We start from the raw sequence: 24,627 nt of genomic DNA on the forward strand, positions 1-24,627 counted from the left end.
CTAAACTTATTCTTATTAAATTTTTCACAAGTTAATTTGAGTCTGATTTCATCCCCTGAAAAGCTGAGTTTGTGCTCGGTAGTGTCACCAGTGAATTGCTCAAAACATCTCACTATGTATTTTGTACCACGCATTTTTAAAGTGGAGTTCCACCCAAAAATGGAACTTCCACTTTTTGGATTCCTCCACCCCCTCCGGTGTCACATTTGGCACCTTTCAGAGGGGACGAGGGAGCAGATACCTGTCTAATACAGGTATTTGCTCCCACTTCCTAGCATAGATCACCGCAGCGCTTGTGGTGACCTATGCCACTTCCAGCGCCTACCCCGTCCTCCCCCGCTGTATTCTGTGAGACACAGAACACAGCAGGGACCTGAGAGGACGCGCAGCGCGACTCGCGCATGTGCAGTAGGGAACCAGGAAGTGAAGCCATACGGCTTCACTTCCTTATTACCTTACCGAGGATGGTGGCGGTAGCAGCCGAGAGCCGAAGGACGGATCGGCTTCGGCTGCCGACATCGCGGGCTGTCAGTAGTCAGTAGCTGCAGTATTTGTAGCTGCTGGCTTTTAATATTTCTTTTTCAGCGGACCTCCGCTTTAATAAAATTAGGTGTATGGTGGGGTTGTGAATTTGAGCTACTGACCAAGTGTAAAGCCTGGTACACACTATGAGTTTTTTCTTTTTCCGTTCAGTCTAGCGGGCAGTGATTTTCTGCACACTGCGTTTAATCGATGCAATCAGTGGCAGTGATTGGTTGTCAGAGGTTACGGCACATAATTTCTGCTTGCTGATTGGTTGCTATAGGTTACTGCACATCATTACCGCTCACCAATTTGTTGCTGGGGCTGGCGGGGGAGGGGGTGATCAGTGGCAGTGTTGGGGGGGAATGGGATCAGTTCCTACTACACTGCTCCAAGTACTCATAAGTGAGGGACACTCACTTCCAGAGACTCTCTGCTCTCACCCTGGACTTCAATTCTATAGAAAAGAAGAGAAAACTTCAAATTCTACTTGGTGATTATCAACCGCTTTGGCAATGCTAAAATGTAATGGCTTCCTGTTAATTTACAAACGGAAGCATAGTTAACAGGTTCTAAATTAATACAGTGAGCCATCAGTACCATTAACTTGCAGTGCTCATATGGAAAAGGAAGGGACTGGTAAGTATTTTAAGTACATTTTTACTGCCCCCATCCTCGCTCTCCATCTGAAGATATCCTGTGCCCCCAGGGCCATCTTTAATAAGAATTGGACCCTGGGCAAACATTTTCTTGCCATACCCCCCCCCCGCATTGCAACTTCACTCTCCACCTCTCCACCTGCTCTGAGACATACAATAAATAGCAGCTAGACTCAAAATCAGTTTACTGTAGCAGATAAGGCAACAATCGTGATTGGTTGCCAAAGGTTATAGCATATTATTACTGCTCATTTATTAGTTGCTGGAGGTTACAGCACGTCATTTCTCCCCCCGACCTTGTGTCTTTATGCCCCAGGTTGGCATGGTGTCCAAGGTAGCATTTGCTGTGGCAAAGCAGTGTAGGATTGGCCATAATAGGGATTACTTTGGTGCAGATGATCAGCTTAAACATTCATTGCAATATGTGTGACCTAAAAATCCATGTTTTACATTTGCATGGCAGAAGGCACGCAGCGGGGACCCATGCAGCAGGGGAATCGCATGTGGACAGGACAGGTGATCATTGGGGCACACGTGTGCCAAGTCAAAGATAGAATTCAGGCCTCAGCCCCTTCCAGTACATGTGTGAGGTTCACCTCTAAGACCTCCATTTAGGCTTTCCTCCAGTCAAGTCAGAGATTTCTATCTTCAGCTTTTTCATCCACATCTCAGTAATGCCTAGCCAGTGGGTACCATGACAGGGTGCCTGCCGCTTTGTTGTTTTTTCAGGGGTGATAACATGAAGAGAATTCACACTACATCAGTTGTGATGCCTAACATGCACTAAGATTAGCTGTTTGGAGATCCACTGATGGAATGTTATCTATCCAGACTTTGAACTTGGTTCCAGTCAGGTACTCGGCAATGCTTTCAGCTCTGGCATAGGTGATGACCCTTTCCTGGCGTCAGCTCTCTTTTTTAACACTTTAGTGGCAGGGATTGAAGCTGTTATTTGACTGAGGGAAGTGCCAGGAACAACTGTATGTCAGCAGCTAGCATTTTTTTTCTTTCAACAGGTTGGCGTCCATAAGGCATTTTGATTGATGTGGATCTGCATTGTTTGTTTTCTTATTAAAGAATAATAACAGCTCCAACCCCTGCCACTAAAGTGTTAAAAAGGGAGCTCCTGGGTGACATCATTGACCAAATATGGACATATCCATATTTGACTAAAGACATCATCGGGACAACATTTGTTTTTTTTTTTGCGAACAAACGAACACCAAGTTCAAGTTGAAGTTATGTTTGAATTGAGCATCGAACCATCGCCAGTATACATCATATAGATCCACTTTAGGGTATCCCCACCACATTGAATTTTGCATTTTAAATGTTTCACTTTAAGCACTGGTTAAATTGATACTCCATGACAACCTTTTTAAAAAGTCGCTTTGGTATATGTCCCTCAGGGCAGTGCCCCGTCCCCTGTGCCATTTGTTTTCCCATTAGCCCAGAAAATAGCTATTACTTTTTTGCCATTCAGTTCACACTGACTTCAGTGGGGTTCTGATTTGGCACTCAACAAACTTTAGAATTGTTTGTGGAACCTAAAATTACAAAGTAAGGTGCAGCGCTAAAAATAAAAAATAATAAATAATAACTAATAAACTTCAAGGGATAAAATGCGGAGATATCAATAGAACAAATAGTCCTTCAGAGGAACATAACAAACAGTCCTATAATTCATAAATGAAGCACTAATAATGTCCAAGATATTCAGTGAGTATCCACCACACATGACAGCATGCCAATAGAGTGATTGATGAGTGTGCCCGACACCGATATACTGAGTGGCCTCTCACCTGATGACCAGGACCCTTTAGTTATAGAGGGTCAGTAAGGCATTCCCATAAGGGTCACAAGAGATCCTTTTTCTGATGTTGATAATCCATCAGGAAACACTGGGGCTGAGGGTCAGGATGGCTCTGGGCTGGGCTGTAGGTGAGGATGGCTCTCACATGGCATATGTAATGCAAAAAGGATAGAAATAGTGCTCTCTGTATACTCCAATTTATTAAAAATAATGATAAAAGGTAACACTTACAAAAACGGCACTTCACAAGTGCCAGGACGAACACAGCAAAGATAACAAAGCACCGCCGTGTGAAGACACGGAGTGGAGCATGCGCGGTAGCAGCGGGTAACGGCGTGACGTCACCCGCTGCTACCGCGCATGCTCCACTCCGTGTCTTCACACGGCGGTGCTTTGTTATCTTTGACTTAAAAAAAAAAAATTACAGGCAGAGCAATTTTATCCATAAGACAAATAGGGTTATTGTTCTACTATTGTAGGTGAGCTCACCAGTGCTGATAAAGTAAAACATTAAGGTAGATTTGCTAAAACTAGTGCACTCAGAATCTGGTGCAGCTGTGCATAATAGCCAATCAGCTTCCAACTTCAGCTTGTTCAATTAAGCTTTGGCAACAAAACCTGGAATCTGATGGGTTTCTATGCAAAGTTGCACCAGATTTTGAACTTCACAGTATAAGTAAATCAACCCCATTGCAACATTTTTCTGATATGCATTATTGGACATGTTCAGTAAACTTCACTGTGCAGCCCTGCTCAGAGTTGCACAGATTTTCTGTGGTCATTAATTTTGACGTAAAGCGAACTCTGCAGAATGACTAGAAAACAGCTTACCCATAAGAATGAATGGGGGTATTGTGAGTGTATGCACTTTAAAGGTGGAACTGAAGTTGTCATTTTTAAGAGAAAGACTTTGTGGCATTGTGCAGGGCCATACTGTATAGTGAAAATCTCTTGAACAGGAAGGCAGGTAGGAGTTTAACAGGCACTTGGGGTGCAGGGAGATTATTAAAGGACAAGTTCACTAAGAGCAAAATTGAGTAACCAAAATCAACCAACAAAAATCTTAACTGCCAGTTATACTGCAAGCACTTCCACATGTCTGCAAGTTAGGCTGGCCATACACTATACAATTTTCTGATTCAATTTCCTTTAGATTTACCTTCAACTATGTAGTGCAAGGGCCTGCCTGATTGCATACAAATTGAAAGGGTTTAGGTTTGACCTCATATTATATGGTTTTGGTAAATCTAAAGGAAAGTTGAACAGGAAAATTGTATAGTGTATGGCCAGCTTTAGTTTGCTGTGCAGAGAGCTCTTGAGTTTATAAGCAAATTATTTACTTTCTGTGAGTGACAAGTAGCTTTCTACCTACTCCTAGATGATCTGATAAAGAGGTCTGTTGAATCCCTGAACTTTTCCTTATAGAGCAGAAGTTATGCACATAGGGGTTAAAAAATTTACAGATGCAAGCAAAGCTACAATTAACGGTTAAAGCGGAGTTCCACCCAAATTTTGAACAATATCTGTATGTATTCTCTTCCTTGCCTAGATGCTGACATGCCGTTTAAAAAAATTTAAATCGCCGTAATTACCTTTTATTTTTCTATTCTTCTTTGCACTTCCTGGTTCTCCTCCCGTGGGAGTAGGCGTGTTTCTAGCCTCTCCCAGACTCCTGGGAGCTAGTCTCAGGCTTCCCAGGATGCCACTGAGCATGTGCGGGAACGAACGGTGAATGCTGGGAGCACAGCATTCACCACATCCAGGAAATAAATGCTTGTGGGCTTCAAATGCCCACAATGAAGATGGAAACCGCCTGCAGTGAATAATATAAGTTATTCTTTCCGACGAAATCTGACACAGGCGGACATATTACACACAATATGTGAGTATGTAATGCTGAGAAGAAAAGTTTGTGAATGAACTCAAAAAAAAAAAAAAACAATAGATAGGTGGACCCCCGCTTTAAGTAATTCTAAGGGCTTGCCATCTTTCTCTGGGTCATCCTTTTGTTTTTAACCCATCAATGGTTTCTTTTCTTTACTGTGGAGCCTTCAGATTAACATGGTAAACCTGTGAACTAATCATCCTTTGAGACCCTCACAACATAGTTCCTATACTGTAATAGATCTACTGGTTCATTCATGTGACAGTAACTATTGCGACTGCAAATGCCATTTAGTAGACCTATGCACAACGGAAAAATGTGTTTGTTTCAGATAGATTCGTTATGATACTAATTTTGTTTTGTTTCGGAATTTGTTTAGTTTGGTTTCGGAATTCGTTTAATGTCATTTAGTTTTTGTTAAATCTCATTTTGTTTTCGTAAAATTTTGTTTCGGAAGCCGTCCGTCATATCCTTAACAACTGATGACTCATCAGCTGTCAGCGGACTTCCCCACTGACAGCTGAAATGTAAACAAAACAATGCCAGCGAAACAAAAATGTTAAAAAAATGGCGTGAGAAACCCTTTGGGTCTGGTATGGATTTTGTGGGGGGAACCCCACGCCAAAATGTAAAAAAATAACGGTGTGGGAGTCCCCCCAGAATCCATACCAGACCCTTATCTGAACACGCAGCCTGGCAGGCCAGGAAATGGGGGGGGGGGATGAGCGAGCGCCCCCCCTCCTGAACCATACCAGGCCACATGCCCTCAACACGGAAACGTCACCTGGTGGCACCGCCCCCTTGTGATGTTATTGACCCAGTATACACTGGTTGGTGATGTCACAAGGGGGCAGGGCCACCAGGTAATGTTGCCAGGTGCCCACTCTTACCTATTTAAAAACTGTCAAACGGCAGAGGAGGCATATGGCGATCAGCTTTTTTTTCTGAGTCCGTGGTGCGGCGTGCATCGTGATTGATGATGGATCTACATTGAGGGACATGGGGGAGGGACAGGGTTGTCAGAAGAGGCCCTTGTCCCCATCAACATGAGGACAAGGTGCTTTGGGATGCTGAGGGCATGTGGCCCAGTATGGTTTAGAAGAAGGGCGCTTGCTCCTTCCCCCGTCCCGTTTCAAAAAAAAGATGTTTAAAAAAAAAAAGTTTTTAAATATCCGGGTGCTGGCAGTTTCAACCGCGAGTCAATTATTGACTCTTTTTTTTTTTCTTTAGAATTGTCATTTTTGCTGCATCATGTTCTGTACATGGTACAGATGTGCTGCTTTACAGGCAAACTAAGGGGACCCCCCAGGCACTATATTTGAAGGAATTTTTCATTTTGAATGAAAAATTATGTGGTAAGCATATCACTATCTACATTGTCTACAGTTTCCATTGTTAAGAATTGTGAAAAATATCGGGGTGTAATGTTGAGCAACACATGTGGTTCTTTTTGCATTTTTGACAGTTTAGTCAAACATTTATTTTGGTTTTCACATAATATACAAGTATGAGAGTGCTTAAACCTGTAGAGAAGATTGTGTGTGTTATTCACTGCTTACATGTAGTAAATACTCCAGCGAAGACCCAACACTGTCCATATCTAACTGGTAATTTAGAACTAAAGAATTCTAGTAGGATGTCTACACTTCCAGTCCAAGCAGATGGAGCAACACCATAGGTATAATCATTATTCCAGTTTCCCGCAACCACACCATTATCATCTCTGGCATTTATCTAAAAAGAAAAAAAAAAGTTTCCATAAAAAACAAGCAGACATATATACCATTCTCTATTAATGAAATTAGGTAATACTAATAAAATGTCTGTTCATGTATCCTAAAACTCCTTTATAGTCATCTTGGTTTGATATGATAGTGTTTTTTTTTTTTTTTTTGTTTACCACTATTCCAGTTCACCACACAAAGTGTGTTATCTTAATAATATTGTAGGTTTTGGCCTGTGTCAAAATTGACAAATTATAGCATTGGTTATTTTAAATATGGACAAACAGGGCCAAACAAATCAAAGTTTTCTAGATCTGATTTTGCTGACAAAACTAGGCTCCTAGCTATTTTCTTGAGATCATTTATTTACTATACACTGTCAGATTTTTGCACAATTGCACAAAAATTGTTTATATCATGTGACATTAATAACTTAGAACTACACTTAAAAATGTAAATATAATGAATAGCCCAGCAAAATTAAAAATACAGCTTGGTCTGCAATACTTACCTTCAATCTGGATATGTCCCCGGCAGTCATTTTTTTTGCCACTGAATTCTGGATTTATCCAGGTTAAATAAACAATTAGCATCATTCAATCCTACTTCCACTAAGTCCAGGCTGTTATAGACCCACTCCCTTGGAGCACATTATTTCTTTTCCTGGGCTTAGACGGCTACAGGAACTTTATGGTGCTCACTCACACATCATTACATGAGCATTGTTCAGTACAGCCATAAGAAAATACCCTCCATAGGTGCTAGAGAGGAGCAATGACCTGTGACATCATTGGACCATCCAAAAGAATTTTGGAAAAAACATATGGTTGATTATCTTTTAAAAAGTTGTGTGCCAGAGAAACCCAGGGAGAATGGGTAAGCTGAGGGGGTCATAAGGGTCACTTCAAACTAGAATTCAGTTTTAAGGACTTCAGTTATACTGCCGTTTAGTGATGAGTGAAAGTTCAGTTTACTGGATGTTCTCTAAACAGTTAACCACCTCAATACAGGGCACTTACACCCCCTTCCTGCCCAAGCCATTTTTCAGTTTTCAGCGCTGTCGCACTTTGAATGACAATTGCGCGGTCATGTTACACTGTACCCTAATGAAATTTTTATCATTTTTTCCCCACAAATAGAGCTTTCTTTTGGTGGTATTTGATCACCTCTGCGGTTTTTATTTATTGCGCTATAAACAAAAGAAGAGGGACAATTTTGAAAAAACACAATATTTTTTACTTTTTGCTATAATAAATATCCAATTTTTTTTTTTTTTTTAACAATTTTTTTCCTCAGTTTAGGCCGATACGTATTCTTCTACATATTTTTGGTAAAAAAAAATTGCGCTAAGCGTATATTGATTGGTTTGCGCAAAAGTTATAGCGTCTACAAAATAGGGGATAGATTTATAGCATTTTTATTATTTATTTATTTTTTACTAGTAATGGCGGCGATCTGCATTTTTTATTGTGACTGCGATATTGCGGCGGACATATCGGACACTTTTGACACATTTTTGGGACCATTCACATTTATACAGCGATCAATGCTATAAAATTGCATTGATTACTGTGTAAATGTGACTGGCAGGGAAGGGGTTAACACTAGGGGGCGCTCGAGGGGTTAATGTATTACCTAAGGAGGTGATTCTAACTGTGGGGGGAGGGGACTGACTGGGGGAGGTGACCGATCGCTGTCCCTATGTACAAGGGACACGCCATCGGTCTCCTCTCCTCTCTGACAGGACGTGGATCTGTGTTTACATGCACAGATCCACGCTCCTGCTCTGTTACCCGGCAATCGCGGGTGCCCGGCGGACATCGCGGCCGCCGGGCACGCGCACCGGGTCCCGAGCGACGCAGCGGGCACGCGCGCGCGCCGCCGGCGGCGCACGCGCGCCCCCTAGTGGCTCGGAAGGCGAGGACGTCATATGACGTCCTCCCAGAACAATAGAAGCCTCGTCCAGCCGTCATATGACGGTGGGCGGTGGCTTAGCGGTTAAACAAATCACAAATATGCTAGGGAGATGCCTTAAACCTACACATGAAGTGATACATCTGTAGGATGTATGCCAGTAAAAGTGACATTTTAAAGATTTAAAAAAAAAAAACTATTGTCGCTAAATGACAATTCAGACTCCTGAACTGCTTCTGTTTGCAGGAAAACCAGCTGGGAGATCCTTGGTGATGTCATTGTCCAAAGTTACAGTGCCTTGAAAAAGTATTCACACCCCTTGAAATGTTACAACCAAAAACGTAAATGTATTTTATTGGGATTTTTGTGGAAGGAAAATAATAAATGGTTTTTAATTTTTTAAATTTTTTTTACAAATGAATATCTGAAAAGTGTGGCGTGCATTTGTATTCAGCCCTCCTGAGTCAATATTTTGTAGAACCACCTTTCGCTGCAACTACAGCTGTAAGTCTTTTTGGGTATGTCTCTACCAGCTTTGCACATCTAGAGAGTGACATTTTTGCCTATTCTTCTTTGTAAAATAGGTTTAGCTCTGTCCAGGGGCAAAAAATAGGCCCGGGCATTTTAGACTTAGCAGCCCGGGGGGGGGGGGGGGGCGTTCGCTGGGGCAGTTGATGGCGGGAAGTGGGGTTCCAGGATGTGTGGATTTGACTACTTTAACTCTGGTTTTGATGATGAAACTAGTATGAAGCAGCATAAGATGAAGGTTGCTCTAATCCAGGGGCAACCTTTTAGGCATGGTGCGCGAAAAAAAAATTTCAAAGAAATTGAGAGTGCCAGCTACATAAAAAAAACAAAAAAATGTCAACTTCACATGGAAAGGAATCTTTATAGTTAAGTAAATGCTTTAAAACAACTTGAATAATAGTAAGAAATCAACTGAGCTTTGCACCATCACACCTCAGATCAGCCCCAATACAGGGGGTCCCCGGGTTACAAACAAGATAGGGACTTTAGGTTTGTTCTTAAGTTGAATCTGTTTGTAAGTCGGAACAGGTAAATTTTTTAAGTGTAGCTCCAGCCAAAAAATCTATTTTTAAGTTTTTTAGATAACATAGGGAAGGGTTATCACCCCTGTAACATTTGTTTTGCTGTCTGTGCTCCTCTTCAGAAGATTTCACCTCACTTTCTGTCCCAATGACAATTGGATTTTGAAAATTTTGGGTTATTAGGGAAACAAGGATTGGTGATAAAGCATCAGTGAAGACACCTTTTCCCCATATTAACTCTTACAGGAGTGAATTTCCCATCCTAGGGGTGGATTTCCTCTCCCTTCCTGTTGTCTCCCTCCGTTTGTAAGTAGGAGTCGTTTGTAAGTTGGATGTTTGTAAGTAGGGGACCCCCTGTACCTGCAAGTAACTGGCTTTGTGAATACTGCGTAATGACTAACTTTGTGACAAAGTCACAATAAAAATCACAGATCGCCGCCATTACTAGTAAAAAAAAAATAATAATAATAAAAATGCTATAAATCTATCCCCTATTTTGTAGGCACTATAACTTTTGCGCAAACCAATCAATATACGCTTATTGCGTTTTTTTTTACCAAAAATATGTAGAAGAATACACATTGGCCTAAACTGAGAAAAAAATAGTTTTTAGAAAAAAAAAATGGGAATATTTATTATAGCAAAACGTACAAAATATTGTGTTTTTTTTCAAAATTGTCGCTCTTTTTTTGTTAATAATAAAAAATAAAAACCGCAGAGGTGATCAAATACCACCAAAAGAAAGCTCTATTTGTGGGAAAAAGGACTCAATTTTGTTTGGGTGCAACGTTGCACGACCGCGCAATTGTCAGTTAAAGCGACGCAGTGCCGAATCGCAAAAAGTGCTCTGGTCAGGAAAGGGGGTAAAATCTTCCAGGGCTGAAGTGATTAAGCAAAGAACTAATCAGACTGCAGTTACTGAGTTACTAAATTACCATTAGGAGTGTTCTCTGGCCTGCCCTGGAGCATCGATCTCTTCACTGGCGGGAAAGGAGGTGGGCATACACCAGCCTCAATTCTTTCCCTATAGGCGGCCGCAGCACCTCGCCGGCTTTTACTTGCAGGCTTCTCCATCCCTCCTTCTCACCTGGCCCATCGGCTGTGGGGCGCATGCGTGAACACGGACTCTGTGCTTAGTGGCAGCCTAGGTTGCCATGGAAGGGCTTGGTAGGCGGAGAATGCCTCTGCTCCTCCCACCACAACCAGCATATGCAGAATGGCCGGCCCTCCATGTCGGATTTGGAGCCCATGGCCGTCCCTGCATATCACAGCCAGACATGTGGCCCGGCTGCCCCCGGCCCACTGGGCAAGCGCCTGGTGTACCCTATGGCCAGTCCGGGCCTGGCTCTGTCAGATTGGATGGGGAGCGTCTGTGAACAGCAATTTTCCAGTCTTGTCACAGATTCTTAATTTGATTTAGGTCTGGACTTTGACTGGGCCATTCTAACACATGAATATGCTTTGATCTAAACCATTACATTGTAGCTCTGACTGTATGTTTAAGGTTGTTGTCCTGCTGGAAGGGGAACCCCAGTCTCAAGTCTTTTGCAGACTCTAACAGGTTTTCTGCTAAGATTGCCCTGTATTTGGCTCCATACATCTTCCCATTAACTCTGACCAGCTTCCCTGCACCTGCTGAAGAAAAGCATTCCCACAACATGATGCTGCCACCACCATGTTTCACTGTGGGGATGGTGTGTTCAGGGTGATGTGCAGTGTTAGTTTTCCACCACATATAGTGTTTTGCTTTTAAGCCAAAAAGTTCAATTTTGGTCTCATCTGACCAGAGCACCATTTTCCACATGTTTGCTGTGTCTCTCACATGGCTTCTCGCAAACTGCAAATGGGACTTCTTATGGCTTTCTTTCGACAATGGCTTTCTTCTTGCCACTCTTCCAAAAAAGGCCAGATTTCTGGAGTGCACGACTAATAGTTGTCCTGTGGACACATTCTCCCACCTGGGTTGTGGATCTCTACAGCTCCTCTAGAGTTATCATGGGTCTCTTGGCTGCTTCTCTGATGAATGCTCTCCTTGCCTGGCCTGTCAGTTTAGGTGTACAGCCATGTCTTTCGTTGGTTTGCAGTTGTGCCATACTCTTTCCATTTTCAGATGATGGATTGAACAGTGCTCTGTGGGATGTTCAAAGCTTGGGATATTTTTTTATAACCTAACCCTGCTTTAACCTCGACCGCCTAACACAGATGTACTTCGGCAGGTCAGCTCTATTACACAAAATGATGTACATAATTTCCTGCAATAGACACCAGGGGCGCCTCCGCCTGCACGTGCTTTGATTGAACAAAGGGGGAGCCGATCAGAAGGCCCGGCGGACCTGATGTCAGCTGGCCACCCGCAATCGTTCCCCAGAGAGGCAGTACGGTAATCTGCCTATGTAAACAAGGCAGATCGCCCTTGTGACAGAGAAGAAAATAGAGATCTTGTGTTCCTGCTAAGCAGGAATACCGATCTCTGTTTTCACCCAGTCAGACCATCCCCCCTCGCATAGTTAGTAAGCACCCCCTAGGGACACACTTAACCCATTGATTGCCCCTGATGTTAACCCCTTTCCTGCCAGTGTCATTAGTACAGTAACAGTGCAAAGGAGAGGGCATCAAGCATGTATCCCCTCCTCCTGAAACATACTAGACCACATGACCTGCAGAAGAAAAGCAAAAATATTGACAAAAAAGGTGTTGGGTTCTTATTTAACATTCAAGTAAACTCTTATTCTGAGAGGGGTCTAGTATGGCTTTTTAGGGTGGACCCATGCAAAAAAGCAATACAAATAGTGTAACCCCCTCCCCCCCAAATTTATACCTGACCCATAGCTTAGATATGGGCTCTGATATAGATCTTCATAGGGAACGCAATAAAAAAAATGGTCTGGGGTCCTCCCCAAAATCTATACCCTAGATGGGTAGTCCAGATTCCTTTCCCACGTCAAACTTGCCAAGCTGGAAAAAGCAGAGAGATCTCGAAAGAAGGATCAATGTAGGCTAGAGAGCAAAATCCTATGCTTATGCTTTGCTATACTCTTCATGAACACAGACGTCCTATCTTGGCAGGTACACACAAGTGTGTGTCTATCCTTTAGAAAACTACATTGCTTAAATAACGTCTACTGGCTTTTGTCTCCCATGGACCACAGCTGGACCTTCCTATCTCCTCTCTGTTCCACATAACAAACATTTAGTGGAGTACTAAAAAGGCAAGGAAAGAAAGATGTTGTGCCAAGGGTAGGGTATGGAAATGATGTTTGGGATATGAGCTGCAGCCTAGCTGAATTAAAAATGAATAGCAAAAAATAAACACAATTAGGATTTGAATAGGAAAATAGCAACAAGAAATCAATTAAAAATTAGAACTATCTCCTCTGGATTTGATCAGTAGTGGTATGAATTTCAGCAATAAAATGGCAGACAGATTACTGCACTTCCTCCTGGACCTGGAACCCACTTATTTGCCTTGTTTGACCCCTTGATCTTATATAGAATGGTTTATACTGCTTTTATAATATTTATAGAAATTCCAAGATAATACACATATCTCTCAGTGATATTCGTTATTCCCACCAGTTGTTCTAAACTTTTTACACTATCTGCCTCCATTACTATCTACCTCGTTACATGCTTTTGAAACAATGTTAAAATGTTACCCTCAATTAAGTCTTAAGTCAACTTGTTTGACTTCCCTAGAGCTTCTCTGTGTCTCTTTGATGTCACAAACCATTATACTTTGTTATTGTTCAGTCAATTACTGTAAATGACTTATTGCTGAACATTAGATATAGGCCTGCCACTTTCTATCATGCAGGACTAAAAGCATAATAACATGCTTCTTCTTATAAGTAAGAAGCCTTTCATGACTTCCTATATCCTATGCAGCTTCATCATTTACAGTTCAAAAGGGAAACTAAGAGACAATTCACAATGTTATTATGCTATATAGGATATTGCAGTAAAGTAGGATATCATCACATGCAATAATGGACAATGACTTGAGCAGGCACAGTGAAATGTCTTAAAAACACAAATGGTGGGATTGCATGTGCAATCAGTCAGATCATAACTAGGGACTAGGGAGGCTAAAAAATAAAGTAAAAATCTCTTAAATTTGTTTACATACAAAGGGCATGATTTACCTTAGGACTGTAAGGTATTTAAAAGTGACTTACATGATTGACATCACTATACACTACTGGTGTGTAATTTTATTCAGGCAACTATTTACACACCTACTTGTCTTCCATTTCTTTTTAATCACATACCTCTCAACAAAAAAGTTAATCAAATCCACAAGGGCTTTTTTTTACCACTACTATTCCTTTATATTGGTTTTAAAATGTACAAATGCAGCCATTTAGAATTTGGATGAAAGGTTTAGCACTGGTAAACACTTGTTGAATGATAAAAAGTGCATTTTATACACAACTATATGAATCAGACCAAAATGAGGGACAAATGAGGGGGGGGGGTTAGAGGGACAGAGGGACATTGCTCCAAATCAGCAACAGTCCCTTGAAATCAGGGACAGTTGGGAGCTATGCAATCAGGTTTCATTTTTTAAAACCTCACCCTTTTTCTGACAAGTGGCAAGGGATATAAAAGCATGTAAGACATGCAGGAGTTGGTGTTCCTACCAGCCACAAGTTAAAAACACTATTTTATACAATTGTCCTATGGCTAAGGCAAACAGTTTTTCTTTGGGATGGCGTAATCAGCATTTGATTGCTTAGGAACAAAAATGCATCAAAGCAAAATGTGTTATAGAAACATACAAAAATACATCAAAGAACCTTAAAATACAAGTGAAATTATAGGTAAAAGCTGGATTTCGAGCAGGTAACAAGCATGTCAAATAATGGATTCAAATATCATACAATAAATGCAGCAAGTGTGAATACCTAAATTTGACTTGGTATCAGCCTCTAAACCACTGTATAGTAGCACCCAGACTGGGAGACAGAGGGCTATTGCTAGGAGCCAAACATGTGTGCATAATACCCATGTGCTGACAGAAGGGAACAGAGAAATTACTCATCAATATTCTGCTGCTCCTTGACTGTCCAGTCATAGCATGGGGTCATGCTGTATTGCTGTAACAGCAGTAGAGTCAGGTCACGGGCCTAAGTCTAGGTAAATCAGCTTCAAAATAAGTATTTTAATTGGGTATTTAGCTGTTTGTCTGGAGTTCACATTTAAAGTGCAGGCTTTAAAAATGTGGCCTAAATAGCATACATTCACTATTTATTTTTGTAAAGGAAGTACATTTGCATGTAACCCAGTAATTACATATGGCTAAGGTTGAAGAGTAAATAGGGACAGAGATTGTACTGTTTTTTTTTTTGCTGCTGTTTTCTGAGTCTAGACTGTTGCAGCTTGTAGACAATAGCCAGCAATAAACAGAGTTGCATTTTAAGTGTAGCCTAAGGCGAGACTAATTATGGGATCGCTTCGGGCAGGGAGAGAGCTAGAGGTAAAATAAAATCCTGGAGCTCATTTGTGCCATTTTCTACATGTTGTAAGAAGCTCAGCTCATGTAATAAACAGGACAAGAAGAAAACTGTAGGAACCAATAGCAACCAATCATAATATACTTTACAAAAGTAGTACATGATTGATTGTGACTATTAGCATTGTGCACCACAATTCATATGTTATGCATTGCTTCTTGCACTATTTCATTGAATAAACCCAAGGCTGTGTAATATATGGATACTAGGGAGGGATGTGAAGTGGCCCAGTATGTTTATTGACCTATACCTGAATATAAATAAAGGGGCAGGTCTGTGACAGGTTGTTCAGAAAGAAGTCACTACTTCCTTCCTGCTGACTACTAAGGACTGATATCTTTCAGTTTCCTTTGTATGGGGAAGAAATAAGACGATGGCTTAGAATAGTTGGTATTTGCACAAATTCCCTCAGATTGCTCTCTTAATACATTTTCTTGGAACTGGGCACAAAATCAAACAAATAATTACTAACTCTCGATTCACAACTATACAGGTGCGACAGCGTGTGCAGTTAATGTGTGTTTTGTGTGTTTTGTGAGTGACACCATGTGCTACAATAGGGAAGCCTATCCTTTGAGCGCTTGCACATTTTTTTTAACACGTTACACTAGAACACATGGTACTATATTACTAGTTATAGGTGGGGGCAGTGGCCACTTGTTTGTACTTTTAATATATTGGGCAGGCAATGCACTGACACCTTTGCTGCCATAGTGCTATGTGCTGGGTGTTCAGTGTGCTCCTGTGCCTTTAAGGAGGGGTGGGCTCCTTCTAGGCTCACCTGCCCTCTCTCTATCCATTAAAATGCATGTGCTTCCATTGTGGAGACTCTCAGATGTTAGAGTTAGGACTACAGAAAATAATGGGGTGCCTTGATGGGGCCTGTAGCTTATGCATGTATTTGCAAATGTGTGCACAGTAAACCCCTGTTTTTAACGCATATTGTTAGAAAGGTCAATTCGGTTGGTCGAAGGCTAGTCGGAAAAATGAGCTTGGAAATTTCTTTGGTTTTGTTTGACATATGTCGCCCTTCCAGTGCCCCTTGCTGCAAAGAACAGTTATAGGTAAAGGCAGTGGCCACTTTTTTGTACTTTTAATATATTGGTTAGGCAACGCACCAACACCTTTTCTGTCATAGTGCTATGTGCTGGGTGTTCATTGTGGGGGCAGTGGCCACTTGTTTGTACATTTATTACTATGCATTCTGGTGCACTAAAACACACCTTTCTTAAGGTGCATTGGGATGCCATTAACCACTTGCCAACCAGCCACCGTCATTATACTGCAGCAGGCCGGCACAATCCCAAGAGCCATCATAGCTGTACGTTGGCTCCTTTAAGCGGGATAGCAGGAGCGCCCCGCCCGCTGCACTGTGGGGGTGCTGATGCTCACAAGCGCGGGCACGAGAGGCAGAACAGGGACGTGTGTGTGTAAACACACAAATCCCTGTTCTGTGAATAGAGGAGAGGCAGATCGTGATTTCCTAATAGCTAGAAACCACGAACTGTCATGTCCTATAGTCAGTCCCCTCCCCCCCACAGTTAGAACACACACTAGGGAACACGGGTAACCCCTTGATCACCCCCCAGTGTTAACCCCTTGCCAGTGACATTTACACAGTAATCAGTACATTTTAATAGCACTGATCACTGTATAATTGTCAATCATCCCAAAAATGTGTCAAAAGTGTCCGATGTGTCCGCCATAATGTCGCAGTCCCGATAAAAATCGCAGATCGCCACCATTACTAGTAAAAAAAAAAAATAATAATAAAAATGCCATAATTCTATCCCCTATTTTGTAGACGCTATAACTTTTGCGCAAACCAATCAATATACGCTTATTGCGATTTTTTATTACCAAAAATATGTAGAAGAATACATATCGGCATAAACTAAGAAAAAAAATTGTTTTTTTAAAAATAATTGGTGATATTTATTATAACAAAAAGAACAAAATATTGTGTTTTTTTCAAAATGTTGTTTATAGCGCAAAAAATTAAAACCGCAGAGATGATCAAATACCACCAAAAGAAAGCTCTATTTGTGGGAAAAAAAGGAAGTCAATTTGGGGTACAGTGTTGCACAACTGCGCAATTTAAAGCGTTAAAGCGACACAGTGCCGTATTGCAAAAAATGGCCTGGTCATTGAACAGCCAAATCTTCTAGGGTTGAAGTGGTTAAAGCAAGACTAAACTGTATCTGAGCACCACAAACTGAAAATACTTTGTAATTTATTTTTTTAAACTTGTTTTATTGGAAAATTAAAGGAGATGCATACATAATATACATACAGTCAGGTCCATAAATATTGGGACATCGACACAATTCTAATCTTTTTGGCTCTATACACCACCACAATGGATTTGACATGAAACAAACAAGATGTGCTTTAACTGCAGATTTTCAGCTTTAATTTGAGGGTAATTACATCCAAATCAGGTGAACGGTGTAAGAATTACAACAGTTTGTATATGTGCCTCCCACTTTTTAAGGGACCAAAAGTAATGGGACAATTGGCTGCTCAGCTGCTCCATGGGCAGGTGTGTGTTATTCCCTCATTATCCCATTTACAAGGAGCAGATAAAAGGTCCAGAGTTAATTTCAAGTGTGCTATTTGCATTTGGAATCTGCTGCTGTCAACTCTCATTACGAGATCCAAAGAGCTGTCACTATCAGTGAAGCGAGCCATCATTAGGCTGAAAAAAACAAAACCAACCCATCAGAGAGATAGCAAAAACATTAGGTGTGGCCAAATCAACTGTCTGGAACATCCTTAAAAAGAAAGAACACACCGGTGAGCTCAGCAACACCAAAAGACCTGGAAGACCACGGAAAACAACTGTGGTGAATGACCAAAGAATTCTTTCCCTGGTGAAGAAAACACCCTTCACAACAGTTGGCCAGATCAAGAACACACTCCATGAGGTAGGTGTATGTGTGTCAAAGTCAACAATCAAGAGAAGACTTCACCAGAGTGAATACAGAGGGTTCACCACAAGATGTATACCATTGGTGAGCCTCAAAAACAGGAAGGCCAGATTAGAGTTTGCCAAACAACATCTAAAAAAGCCTACACAGTTCTGGAACAACATCCTATGGACAGATGAGACCAAGATCAACTTGTACCAGAGTGATGGGAAGAGAAGAGTATGGAGAAGGAAAGGAACTGCTCATGATCCAAAGCATACCACCTCATCAGTGAAGCATGGTGGTGGTAGTGTCATGGCATGGGCATGTATGGCTGCCAATGGAATTGGTTTTCTTGTATTTATTGATGTTGTGATTGCTGACAAAAGCAGCAGGATGAATTCTGAAGTGTTTCGAGCAATATTATCTGCTCATATTCAGAAAAATGCTTCAGAACTCATTGGACGGTGCTTCACAGTGCAGATGGACAATGACCCGAAGCATACTGCAAAAGCAACCAAAGAGTTTTTTAAGGGAAAGAAGTGGAGTGTTATGCAATGGGGTATAACAAGTAATTCTGCGCTACCCAAATGGCAAACAGCTAACACCGCCAATAGGATATAAGCATAGAACAAATAACAGAATAAGTATAGCGCTAATATGACAAAAAATCAAATAACCATGTGTTATATAGTGTGAAGACCATTAGGTTCCTCAAATCAGCACATGAAAATGTACAGGGGACATTGTCCAAGGAGACGAAACACGTCGGGTAGGACCCCACTGCTGCCATTTTACTTGTACAGTGCTGTCTTTTATCCATTGTTCATGTGAGTGTATTTCTTTCTTTTATAATAAATTTGATATACATTTTCCATACGGGATTACACTATGTGGCCTTTTTTTGTTTTTCCTTGCCCAATGTAACCACCATTCACTGCGGACATCACCCCTGAGGCTTACACCATCACACAGATTATCCTTGGATCTTCTTCCACCGTCCACGGAACTCTATCAACCGTTCAGGATTCAAGCTTGTTTGACCCAATTGAACGTACGTTTTATTGGGTTCAAACGTTCCTGTAAGCCTCCTCACTGTCGGTAGTGGTGTTTCTTCAGTACAGATGTTTTCTACATATTGACATGTTTTAATATGAAGTCACATACATATTGAGGACTCTTATCCCAATATTTTACATAATATATTCTTTGAGGGTTTTGTGGACTTTTTTATCTTTTGATATACTCTTTTATGTCCCCCCCTGTACATTTTGAGTGTTATGCAATGGCCAAGTCAATCACCTGACCTGAATCCGATTGAGCATGCATTTCACTTGCTGAAGACAAAACTGAAGGGAAAATGCCCCAAGAACAAGCAGGAACTGAAGACAGTTGCAGTAGAGGCCTGGCAGAGCATCACAAGGGATGAAACCCAGCGTCTGGTGATGTCTATGCGTTCCAGACTTCAGACTGTAATTGACTGCAAAGGATTTTCAACCAAGTATTAAAAAGTGAAAGTCTGATGGATGATTGTTAATCTGTCCCATTACTTTTGGTCCCTTAAAAAGTGGGAGGCACATATACAAACTGTTGTAATTCCTACACCGTTCACCTGATTTGGGTGTAAATACCCTCACATTAAAGCTGAAAGTCTGCAGTTAAAGCACATCTTGTTCATTTCATTTCAAATCCATTGTGGTGGTGTATAGAGCCAAAAAGATTAGAATTGTGTCGATGTCCCAATATATATGGACCTGACTGTATAAAAGGCATATAAGAACATCTCAATAGTCGAAATCTTGTCCAAAGACAAAGCTTATGCAGGTAATCATCACATCTGCTTGATCAATTACCTAAAACAGTAAACAGACTAGAATAGATTGTACCGTACCCAAGACCCTGATTCCCATGTAGGGAGAGCAAATGCAATCACCTGAGATACTCATTATATCCCTGAAATCATTAAGTTATCCTTATCGCTGTCGCCTCTGTATTATCCATCAGAATTCTGACCTCATTAATAAAAAAAAAGGAGGGGGGAGTTAAAAACCCACTCGCTAAGCGGTAGCAGGGCCTTAGAAGGTTACAACTATAATGGAGGATCAGATATCAAATTTAGCAGATTCACTTGTGTTTTCCACGTCTAACCAAGGACCCCAAATTTTGGTAAACTTAGTTGGTCACCCCCTAGCCTCAAAAGCCAACTTATATAATGGGAGAATTTTGATTGATTAGCCAATGCCACAGACCAATATGTAAGGGTTCATGCCATATTCAATATAATACAATTATTTTTCTGGCATAATAAAGCAGTAAACGTAAAAACAACTTGGTCTTGGTAGGAAGCTCAACATCTTCAAACACACCATTTGGGGCTACAATCATCAGGGAGCTTGAATGCTTCTGAAATGAATGCAGTGACTGCTGACCAGAATGGTCTGACCTTATTATGGGACCATACTGTATGGCAGAAGACCTCCTGTTCTATTTTGCATTTATGGCAACTTAAAAATAGTCTTTTAGGGGTAAAGTATGTTCGTTGTAGATAACTTAACTGTATTAACTCTGTATTAACAGAGATGACTGTATCAGGATATGAAATGTAATTCATTTTTAATACTCAAAGCAAACTCACCCATCCTTCCTGATATCCATGCCTTTTTTAGCAATTCAAGCTGTTGCCATCTTGAGTAAGGGCAGATGATTCATATAGAATTAACTTCTTGGAAACCATCTGCTCTTAGCTCAGACATGCAGGCAGAAGGGCATGCTTAGCTGAGAAAGCCCCTCCTGCTGATTAAAGAGAAAAAAAATGGCAGTGAAGACTTCTGGGATGTATGTCTGGTTTTGCACGCATTATCCCTGTGCACAGACCTAAACTAAGTTTTAATGGCTAAATTTATCCAAAAAACAAAAATGATTTAAAAAAACAAACTCACTTAAGGGTTTACATGGTTACATTATGCCATAGTTGGACAAATATACAGCTGTAAAAAAACAAAAAAACAGAAATACATACGACTGCTGATCCAACACGACTGATCTTGATAGGGTTTCCTCTTCCTGAGAGATCTAATTCAGCTTTGTCCATTAAATATAGGCAAGCGTCAAGTATCTGCTCTTCAAACTGTAATGACATTTAACAGAATTTTTCTTAACTTGTCAGACAGAGTGACCCATGAGTAAATTATGCTGGTTCCCTATTCAGATGCAAGCTATGGTATATTCATGATAACCATTTTTATTGCTTCAGTCTTAAACACTTTACATCCTATGGTTTTTGAAGGGAATATAAAATGCTTATATACAGTATGTTGATCAGGACAAAATGTGAACATATTTTTTTTTTAAGAGGTGGTGTGAATATTACAAGCACAAAACAGGTTAGATGTAAATATTTTTTATATTTACTCTTTCCTTTTTTCACATTAATGCTACCTGCTTTGTTGAAATAATAAAAAAAAAACTGTTTACAGAGTTTAATGGCTGAAACTAAAAGTACACATACAGATGAATGGGTCAGTGGGGTGACATTTTCTACTCCATACCTTTTTTGTTTGTGGATACATGCAGACTTTTAATTAGAATGAAGTACACACAAACAGAGGTGAAACATTTTCCATTATGTGTTTTCAGCCTTGTTAGAGATCATCTTATTAATCAAGCTAATTTGCTTAAATTATGCTGCTTGTTAAAATTGTATACATACATATTTCTATTATTTTTTGTTTGTTTTGTTAGCATGATAATACTGTTAAAGCTGAAGTTTAATCTGCCTATATTTTACCTTTTATGCCCTGTACACACAATCGGACATTGATTGGACATTCCGACCACAAAATCCGTCAGATTTTTGGCCAAACTTGTCTTGCATACACACGGTCACACAAAGTTGTCAGAAAATCTGATCGTTCTGAACGCAGTGACGTAAAACGTCACTAGCCAATAGCTTTTGTCTCTTTATTCTGAGCATGCGTGGCACTTTGTGGGTCGGATTTGTGTACACACAATCAGAGTTTAAACAATCGGATTTTGTTAGAAAATGTTATATCCTGCTCTCAAACTTTGTGTGTCGGAAATTCCGATGGAAAAAGTCAGATGGAGCCCACACACGGTCAGAATTTCTGACAACAAGCTCCTATCGCACATTTTCCAATCTGAAAGTCCGACCGTGTGTAAGGGCATAAGTCTTGGTTTCTCTCTCCCTCTTTATTGACATACTAATAATACATTTTTAAAAAATCATATCTGTTTTCATTTCATATCTTATTTTGGACCCAATGATGTCTTCAGTAGGTCTTTGTGCTTTAGAATGCAATGAAGGCAGACCAGGAATGGTGGGAGAGGCCAGCAGCAGGGTGCTGTACACACCTTCCTGAAAACATCACAGCACCCAGTCTCAGTACTCCCCAGAGATCCCTCAGACCTGATGCAAGCTTTAGGCTGGGTCTTGGGACAGATTATGCAAATATCAAGATGTCTTAATGGGCAGGTGTCAGTTTGGAGGAGTAATAGGTAATTCCCACATGGGATGCTGTGACTCCATGATGTAAACGACGGAAATCCAATGAATGTGGCAGGCCTGAGACAGTAAGTCTGATGAGGAAAGAACTAGATGATTCTGGATGTCTTCCAGCCAGGAAAATAAATAGTCTCTATATGATTTGCTGCAGGTTCTAATTCACACTTTGTGAATCTCACAGTGTGCAGTAAAATCAGAGTAAGAAATTACATTACAGTAGAGGAGCCCGTGCAAGACTGAAGGTAAGGCTGATGTTCAGCTTTAAGGGGTACATACAGTAGATCAAGCTGCCTTGAAAGAACTCTAGAAGCTTTCTTGATGACTACAGTCCCGTATTCCCAACATATAGCAGAAATAATGTGTATAAATATTGATTTATCAATTCAGAAGCTTCCTTTATACACTGCAGTCTATCATCATGTTCAAAAAAAGCTTTCTATTTTACACTGCGTACATTCTATCAACTTATGAAATGAATATTATATGACGAGCTTCAAGCACACTAATTTACAAGATTCTTACCTGCCCATACTCCCAGGGTCGTCTCTTAATATTATTCAGTTCTCCATGAAAAATGACACCCACGTCATTCATTACATATTCTTCTATTTCCTTTGCATCGTCCATGTAAACAGCATCGTCTATGCAGGAGAGCACGAAAATCAAAAGTTGTTGCAAATACATGTACAAATACAAATGTACAAATACAATGGAAATGAATAATAAACACAAGTTTGCAATACAGTACCAAGAATAGGCATTTCCAAGGCTATGCTACTTTAAAAGGATGTATTGATTAGCCATGTTATTTATTTCATTAATTTATTATAATAAATTAAAATGTGTGTTCACTACAAGATGCTCAAATTTCCATTAGAAAAATCTAAGCTATCCTATAACCACTTTAGCCTAGGAACTGTGTTTCAGCAGCTGTGTGAAGGTCCAGTGGGATTTAGGACGGAAACCACTGGCTTTTACAGCTGGGGATCATCACTTAGCAAAGGACCTGAATTAATCAGCTACTGGGCTTCCAGTTCTGCACCAGAGCTACTACAGTGTTGGAGCTTAAGGGCTTAAAGCAATGTGTTTTTAGATTTTAAGGTAAGCTCCACCCTTATCGCTGTTTTGTCAGAGCAGTATAGCAATCAAATTTGTAAACTTAAAGCAGAGTTCCGCCTGCAAAAAAAAAAAAATTAAAACTCAGCAGCTATAAATACTCTTGTAGTGCAAAGTGGAATGCCTTTAGTAAATAAACTATTAAACATCTAAAAGGTAAGAAATATTTGTATTATACCAATATAATGCTGTGCTATCCAAATGTAATCATACGATAACCGTACTACATCATAATATTACTGGCTGCAGTTAAATAGTGGTGGTGAGATATTCTATTCCTACATAGAGGAATTCTATTGCTATATATTTAACTGCAGCCAGTAATATTATGATGTAGTATGGTTACCGTATAATTACATTTGGATAGCGCAGCATTATATTGGTATAAAACTTTTTGGCACGAACATATGGGAAGTGATCAATGCTAGCAGCTGTCCTTTAATCATCTCTAATTATCATTTGGATTTTCACATGGTAGCTCGCAAGATTCTGTTTGTTTTCTAAGAAATATTTGTAAAAACATTTTTCCTAGTATATTGTGTGAATAGGAACACTAACAAACCTATACAGTAGTGGGGTTTTCCCAAAATAAACTGCAAAAGTGGAAATATGTTTTAAGCTTTTCATTTCAGTGTATTAATGCACTATGCTCATTATGAATGGGATTCCAATGCACCACAGTGAAAAGAAATACACAACCCTCTTTTGGCAGCGCAGTGCATCATCATGCACAATATGTGCTTTTTAGGGCTCTGCAGTGCATTGTGCTCTACTGTACAATGAATTGGGGTGCCACTAATGACGCCACAGCACATCACAGAGAGGAGTTGATTTATTAAAGGCATATAGACTGTGCACTTTGCAAGTGCATTTGCTCCAGAGCTTAGTAAATGAGGAGGAGCTCTGCTGACTTCCATCATCCAATCACATGTAAGCAAAAATGCTGTTTTTTTAAATTTTTTTTATTCCTTGCTTGTGATTGGGCATTTTTTGCTTCACCT

The 24,627-nt window shown here is 40.4% G+C and overlaps 1 protein-coding gene across 1 annotated transcript in view; it reads right to left on the reverse strand.

Annotated features, from left to right (window-relative positions):
- F13A1 (coagulation factor XIII A chain) overlaps positions 1–24,627 on the reverse strand; it is a 269,662-nt gene that overhangs the window by 157,214 nt on the left and 87,821 nt on the right. Inside the window, exons 5-7 of the mRNA XM_073631004.1 lie at positions 23,033–23,151; positions 21,008–21,115; positions 6,439–6,613 (exon numbers count right to left, since the gene is read on the reverse strand). Coding sequence (XP_073487105.1) covers positions 6,439–6,613; positions 21,008–21,115; positions 23,033–23,151 — 402 coding nt within the window. The remainder of the gene's footprint in view (positions 1–6,438; positions 6,614–21,007; positions 21,116–23,032; positions 23,152–24,627) is intronic.

This window comes from Aquarana catesbeiana, linkage group LG05 (assembly GCF_042186555.1).
Source record: "Aquarana catesbeiana isolate 2022-GZ linkage group LG05, ASM4218655v1, whole genome shotgun sequence".
NCBI classification, from domain to species: domain Eukaryota; kingdom Metazoa; phylum Chordata; class Amphibia; order Anura; family Ranidae; genus Aquarana; species Aquarana catesbeiana.